The sequence below is a fragment of the Glandiceps talaboti genome, chromosome 19 (assembly GCF_964340395.1).
Source record: "Glandiceps talaboti chromosome 19, keGlaTala1.1, whole genome shotgun sequence".
Classification (NCBI taxonomy): Eukaryota; Metazoa; Hemichordata; class Enteropneusta; family Spengelidae; genus Glandiceps; species Glandiceps talaboti.
In genome coordinates this window covers 18,141,832-18,150,136 of record NC_135567.1, presented here as the reverse complement: position 1 = coordinate 18,150,136, position 8,305 = coordinate 18,141,832, and the positions used below count along the sequence as shown (strand labels likewise).

Below are 8,305 nucleotides of genomic sequence, written 5' to 3'. Positions count from 1 at the left end.
GCCTCTGGAGCAGACTTCATTGTGTTCTCATACAATCTAGCTCTATCACGTGATCTCTGCACCATGTAAGCATCCAGTGAAGTGTTTTGTCAATGAGCAGTACGTGTGAGATAATCAAAATGTTCAGTACAACATTTAGAAAAGGTTGTCGAAGGATATACGGTGCACTGTTTCTGCTGAGTTTGTTTTTCAATCTCGTCATGCTCCGTGATCGATGTGAGGAGAAGATTCTGAAGGATGACGTCATGGGAGTAAATTCCATGTTACCAACTCACAGGTATGGTGATAACAAATCTCATAAATTTTCAGGTTGACTAGTTTGTTGATTACTATACTACGGTCTCAAACGAATTATTAACCCATAGGTTTGTCTCACTGTTATTATCATTCTCAAGAAACTCTGTGGATAACTTTTTCTTCAGATATATTTAACCGCAAGACAGCTCTGGGCTAACCATCGATCTTCTAACGAGTAATCAGTGTTCTACATGTATTTGTTAGACCATGGATCTATTATTATTGAGATAATAGATCCATGGTTTGACAGGCTTTGTCATCATCACCTATTCATACCACTAAGTTCCGGGTCAGACGGATATACAACTGCAGACACAAGACTGTGTTAACATACGGAACTTGTTACAAACAGGCAAAGTAAACAAATGAATTGCATTGATAACATTTAGCACAGCATGTTGGTACAGCAGAGACTTGTATTACATTTCATGATTTGATAAGAACTGTTTTGTCAGGGGAACTGGAAATATGTTTATGAATGTGAACTATTGTGTAAAGTGGGCATACAGGTGATGATCAGCCATTGGTGACCTTTCAATGATATTGTGATTACAATTAGAGTTGTCTAGTTCTATTGTACATATCATAGTCTAGATGTCAACTTGGTCTCTACATGGAGGTATAAAAATAGTATACCTCCATGGTCTCTGCATGGAGGTATAAAAATCTATGTTTTATACCTCCATGGTCTCTAATGAAACCAAATCTGGTCAAAGTCCCTCAATCAGCACACAAAGTTGTCAATCTAATCATTGACCCCAACTGCTATAGTGACGTAAACAGTATATAAGAAGCATCCTGAGCTGACAAATATACCATATTTGGACATTACATAAAATACACACTAACTTATTGAGGGACTGTGTTATTGGTTAGAATTCTGTGATTGTTTAACAAAGACATGATGTTAATGACTGGGTGCGTGGCTGTGGATGAATTTTAAATTGTATCTCATGCATCTCAGGACTTCTAGAGTAACGACTTTGACTATACTCTTGAGTGGAGGTGTAAATTATAATGATACCGTATAGGAACATGCAGGACTATGGAATACCAGACATTGGCGACGTTTAGATCTATTGCACAGATCGGGAATCGGCCGTGGACTAGTCTAGTTCCTATACGGTATCGTTACCATTTACACCTCCACTCACATAGTCTAGTTCCTAGACGGTATCGTTAACATTTACACCTCCACTCACATAGTCTAGTTCCTATACAGTATCGTTACCATTTACACCTCCACTCACTAGTCTAGTTCCTATACAGTATCGTTACCATTTACACCCCCACTCACATAGTCTAGTTCCTATACAGTATCGTTACCATTTACACCTAACATCAGACTAGCCGAGAACCATTGCGACAAATGTAGAAGGCTTAGAATTGTTGATACAGGAAAGGAAAAAGAAAAGATGAATAAATACTCCGCGGGCTTGTATAAATATGTTTTGTTTCACACATGACATCCAAGCCGTAACTCACACACGAAGCATATCGTAAATGTCAACAAAATTCACAGAGCAGTAGTATTCTAGTAAGGCCTAAAACAAAGCTGTTTGGTTCCGGTTACATGACTCCAACTAGTTTTTCACAATCGACCCTATTTTTTAAATATATATTCGAGAAAAAATGATAAAATCACGAAAATTGTGACATCTCGCCAGAAAGAGCGGATGTGGAAACTGACATCAACTTAAAAGACAATACAAAATCTGTAACGGCTGTACATCTGATGAGAAGAAACCAATAATACAGATACCATATTGAATGCGACGGAAAACATAACTACCTGAACTAGACACTTACAAACACGCAAAGTAATAAATAAAATAAAATAAAAAAATCTACCTACGTTCCTCACCTATTATAACTTTGAGCGTAATCGGAACCAAACAATTTCGACTCCAATATCTCTTTGATAGGATTGTTCCTTGGTTTTAAAAATTCGACGCCTCGCTGGTTCGTAGTGTTTTTGAGTTTTAAAATGAGTGTGACTTTAATGTCTTTTCTGTTTTTGAATTGTGGTCTATTTATTCCGTATTTGGAGGCCATCGGCCCATAGATAAAATATACCAATATTACAGTAAAGCAGTATTGAAAAGGCAATGAAACTGTTACATAACACTGTTAACTTCTTTAAAGCAGTTTCATGGCATGGTTCGTAGTGTTAAACTCTGCAATTGTTGTTTTCAAAATAATATGAAATGTAACTAAACATGAAGTGTTTGAAGTATTTTGTTGTATAAAACACTATGTATGTATGTATGTATGTATGTATGTATGTATGTATGTATGTATGTATGTATGTATGTGTGTGCATGTATGTATGTATGTATGTATGTATGCATGTATGTATGAATGTATGCATGTATGTATGTATGTATGTATGCATGTATGTATGTATGTATGTATGTATGTATGTATGTATGTATGTATGTATGTGTATGCATGTATGTATGTATGTATGTATGTATGTATGTATGTATGTATGTATGTATGTGTATGCATGTATGTATGTATGTATGTATGTATGTATGTATGTATGTATGCATGTATGTATGCATGTATGTATGTATGTATGTATGTATGTATGTATGTATGTATGTATGTATGTATGTGTGCATGTATGCATGTATGTATGTGTGCATGTATGCATGTATGCATGTATGTATGTATGTATGTATGTATGTATGTATGTATGTATGTATGTATGTATGTATGTATGTATGTGTGCATGTATGCATGTATGTATGTATGTATGTATGTATGTATGTGTGAATGCATGTGTTATGTGATTATTGATTAATGAAGTTTGAGTCGGCATGGGGTTAATTGTTTACTTTCCAACTGATAACCAAGAGGATTACTCGTCTGTTACCATGGTTACTACATTACAAAATGGACAGTCAGTTAATTCTTCCAGTAATATAGTTGTTCTCTTTGCAGTCAAACTATAAACGAAAACGACACTTGGCAAAAACACAACTTACTATTACCTAACGACTTCCCACAAGAAGAAAACTTTGAGACCTATACACCTAGTTTACCAATCAACAGTAAGAAAATATTTCCACTCGAAGAAAGAAATTCGTCTTCGTTTATCAGGAATATTACTGAACTACTTCTGAAACCATGGAAACACAATCTTCATAACAGAGACCGTATTAGGTAAGAAGATTTCGTTTGCTGAAATTAATATTCTATAGGAGAGAGAGAGAGAGAGAGAGAGAGAGAGAGAGAGAGAGAGAGCGTGTGTGTGTGTGTGTGTGTGTGTGTGGGAGAGGAGGGAGGGATAGAGATAGAGAGATCGTGTGTGTGGGGGGGGGGGGAGGGAAGGATAGAGAGCACATCTCTTGTTAAGTGGTATTTACTCCTCTTTATTTTTCCGGGAGTAGGAGAGGCAGACGAATAGATCAAAAAGACTGGTAATTTTGATAACTTAAAAAAGTTAAAGTATTGTCATGTACTTGTCAGTGACCCCCTAAATAATCATGTTATATCACACTGAAAATAAGGAAAAATAGAAATGTGACTGTCCCTTTTCTTTTCAGGGAAAGTTTGCGTTCAATGGAAATGGAAGATTTTAGTTTGAATAAATTACATCACCCAGCTGGGATTAATCTGACGTTGGCATCGCAAAATATTGTCTCTCAGATGACGTCCGAAATATACAATCTTCTACCAGAGGTAGCGTACATCTCCTTGTAGTCCAAGTAAAATGTGCTACCAAGGTAGTACAAGTCACGTGTGATGCTTTTGTGTGAGAAAGACCGGGTCTCCCTTGAGAAAAAAAAACACAATACACACAGCAGGATCCTTTACCCAATCATATTGAATACTGATAAGCATTGCTAGACCTTTAAAGTGCAGTAAAAACAGTCTTCTAATGAAAACATTACACATGGACTTCATGATTTTAATGGCTTTAAGTTTATTTTCTAACTGATAATAAACAGATCAAATTCACTATTTCTACATCCCTACTGTGCGTGGCACCTATGTAATTTTTTCCTTGGCATTAAAAGTTGAGTGTGTGTATTGAATGTCATGTCACATGTGTGCAACACCAAGCCTACATCATTTTAGCTGTACAAATCATGTCACATGCGTGGAACATCAAGCTACATCATTTTAGCTGTAAATGTCATGTCACATGCGTGAAATACCAAGCCTACTTCATTTTAGCTGTACCTGTTGTAGTGATATATGGCTCTTTTACTGCTATAAATATTTTAAATCTGTGGTATTCTTTTAGGATGATGAATTTGGGAAGACATCATGGAAATCATGTAGTCTTGTTGGTGGTAGTGGTATTATACTTAATTCTAGCTGTGGTCAACAGATAGATAAGAGTGAAGCAGTCTTTAGGTAAGTTTACTTATCTGCGAGATATGAAAGCATAGCCGTTTGCAGTGCTAGATAGTTAGACATATTTCTGGATGGCGCTAGATAGTAAGATAGTCGTTGGTGGCGCTAGATATTAAGACCATCGTTGGTGGTGCTAGATATTAAAACAGTCATTGGTGGCGGCGGTAGACAATAAGACAGCCGTTGATGTCGACAGATAGAGAGTCGTTGGTGGCGCTAGATATTGAGACAACCGAGGATGAGATAAACAATGCATTCCAATAATGGTAACAAGGATATTCAGTATAAGCTCTTGTAACAACAAAACATGGTAACGTCGGTGGTGGTTGTTGTTGTTGTTGTTGTTGTTGTTGTTGTTGTTGTTGTTGTTGTTATCACTGTTGTTATTTTTTTCTTCATATAAACAGAATGAACACACCACCAGTAAAACCATTTGTGAAAGATGCCGGCAATAAAACGACACTAACCACATTTAACAAATCAATCCTTATTAAAAGGTAATTATTTAAAAACAACTTGCCTTGTTAGTTGTTAGTAATGTCACATGATGTATTATTATTGCCTTATTAGGTATCATGATTGCCTTATTAGGTATTATTATTGCCTTATGTATTATTTTTGCCTATGCATTATATGATCACCTTATTAGGTATTATTGCCTTATGTAGCATTATTGCCTTATTTGGTATTATTATTACCTTGTATTAGGTATTATTATTGCCTTATTAGTTATTATTTTTGCCTTTTTAGGTATCATTATTGCCTTATTAGGTAGTACTCTTGCCTTATTAGGTTTTACCAGTGTGTTGTAAGGTATTATTATTACCATATTATGAATGTATATGCGTATATATCTGTGTTTACATTCTGTAACTGTTTCTACAACAACAATGGCGGCAACAGTAGGGGCAGAAACCAATGTGGTGGCAGCGATGGTGGTGGGGTGGTGGCGATGAAAATGACGATGATGATGTCTGGTAGGTGGTGGTGGTGGTGACGACGATGACGATGATGATGCCTGACGTTTTTTTCTAATTCTTTCACAGGTATAAAGCTCTAGGCAATTCTAAAAGTCAAGAAGACTTCGTGAAAGATATGCAAGATGCAGCACAGGATGCCTATTGGTATATTTCAATGCATGCAACTAAAGAATACTTCCCTTATTCTATAAAAGCCATACGGTTACTTCGTGATGCTGGTATTAAAGTCTTACTAATGAATCCACATCACAAGACACAGTTTGTTAATGCCTGGAAACCATCGGGTTTTAACAAGTACTTGACAACAGGTAATTATGGTCAATGATACATATACGCACGCACACACATTCACGTCTAGACTGATGCATAGTCTCGGTTACCCAGCCTCTTGCTGCTGGTGGTGCTGCCAACGAGACCACCCCAAACGAGAGTCTCGGGAAATGAGATTTCAACTATCCCACACAGGTAGTAGCCTTTAGAGCAGTGCATCATGGGGAGTACTTGTACTGTGTGACTTCCGTCGCTGGGTAGTTGGAACATGATTTCCTAAGACTCTCGTCTGGTTGAGCCTCAAGTGGTGAGAGTCTGGGTAACCGAGACTAACTGATACACAAACAGGAACACAAACTCCTTCCCAAAAATTTTCTAAATAGACTTCTCTAATCAATGATGAATTAACAAAAAATGGATAATATATTTAACTTAAATGGAACTAGATATATAACATGTAATTTAAGGCAATAAACGATAGACAATTCAAAGGTACAGAAATATTTCAACGGAGTCACAAGTACAGATATACAGCACATTAATATTTTTCAGTTTGAGGGCGCTATAGAACCTACCTCATTTGTCAGGATACAAGACGACATAAACCAGTGCCATAACCATAACCATGAACACTGTCAATGAAGTTTGCTATTTGGTAACACTCTGGGTTGGCAGAGCTCCCGACACAGCGAAAGTGCCTAGCACATGTACAAACTCTGCAGATTGCCCTCATTAAAAACGGCTATGTGGATAACTGTAGTTAGAACTGCAATAGGAGAACTTTTTTACTGCTCTAAGGACAACTGTGGATTGTCACGCAGACACAAACTAAGTAAAGAGCTCTAGGTATTCATAAGATAGCTAAAGTACAGGCAGACACCGGTCAAAACGTACTCAGAACTAATAAATAAAAACAAAGGTATAAAATCAAGAAAAATGAGGGCGCAATTTCTACATCGGCTACATACACTTCGCATGTACGAGACATTTAAACGAACACGTTTGTTTTCAGACTAATGGTAACACATACACATAGAGGCACAGATAACTTCTCTTTAATTCATATATAATTATGTAAATTTATGTAAATTTTGGGTTACCACTACACAGTACGCTCTCAAATATGAGTCACGTGGTGACATGGTGACACATGGGATCCAATCAGATTCATCATAGTTGGTAGTGGTAATTACAAATTAGTGGGTAGTAAAACTTATGAAGTCTCCAAGTTAGTAATCATTCAAAACTTCACCAGCTGTAACTTGGGTAATATTTTTTCGATCAGCAAATCAAAAAACTATTCACTGAAAAATGTTGAAATACCGATAACTAGACATTGTACATGTTAATTAATTGTTTATGTATTAAGTAACATAGTGATAAGTTGAAATTCATTGGGGAGGTCAATTCTGGGTGCGGACCCAGAAAAATTATTTGATATACTGCACCATGCTATGTTGAACTACTACCATACATACATTTACCTACAGGTAATTCAATATGTGCATGATGTACAATGTTATGATATATCTAACAAAACTTTCAAAAAACATCACAGTTGCCTCTCTGAAAGAGGTAATCGTTATTTTTCCCCCTGTAACCAAAAGTGGGTTTAGAGGAGGGTGCACATCAAAGAACCTTACAGTTGAGTTATAATGCTGTACTCTAGCTCCATTTGGCTGATGAAGTTACCATGGTAACATCTTGGAAATATTTACCAGTAATGTTTCTTCCATTTCTTTTCACACAGGTTTCTATCTAACATCAATTGCCATTACACATTGTGATCAAGTTCAACTGTATGGATTCTGGCCGATGGCAAATAGAGTGAATGGAGATACAATACCCTATCATTACTATGGTGATATAGCCATGCTAGAGAAACATGACTTCTCGTCAGAGTTTCTAACACTTGTTGAACTCCATAGACTTGGAGTCATTAAATTAAATATAAACCCTTGCATTGAGTAATAATTAAATAAATATAATATAGAAATAATAATTTTTATAATAATCGAGTTTATTTGAATATTAACCACCCTACCTGGGGAAGTTTTGTATGCTAAAATTAAAAAAAGGTGGTCATTTTATCAACATATGTTGCCATGGTAACCAATATCTCCATAATATGTTAATCATTTTTCCAAAATTTGACATAAACATTGAAAAAAGGATAATACAGTGAAAAAATGCCCTTGTATTAGACGTGTATGAGTTAGTGCTACCTGGTGTAACATTGGATAAAATTAGATAAATTAGATAGCTGTTTCCATGGAAACCTATGGTAGACGTGAAAATTATGTTTTCATTATATACACATACATCTCACAAATAACTTTATAAATCTGGCCCTACTACCAAGGGTAGTTTGTCATGCTGAGTTCAAA

General features: G+C 36.1%; 1 protein-coding gene across 1 annotated transcript; it reads left to right on the top strand.

The window, feature by feature from the left end:
* Window positions 1–200: 200 nt before the first annotated feature.
* LOC144450098 (alpha-N-acetylneuraminide alpha-2,8-sialyltransferase-like) lies at window positions 201–7,889 on the top strand. The gene is made up of 7 exons (XM_078140666.1): window positions 201–277; window positions 3,247–3,468; window positions 3,852–3,987; window positions 4,556–4,668; window positions 5,076–5,165; window positions 5,715–5,956; window positions 7,669–7,889. The coding sequence occupies exons 1-7, from the start codon at window positions 201–203 to the stop codon at window positions 7,887–7,889; spliced, it is 1,101 nt and encodes a 366-aa protein (XP_077996792.1).
* Window positions 7,890–8,305: the final 416 nt, after the last annotated feature.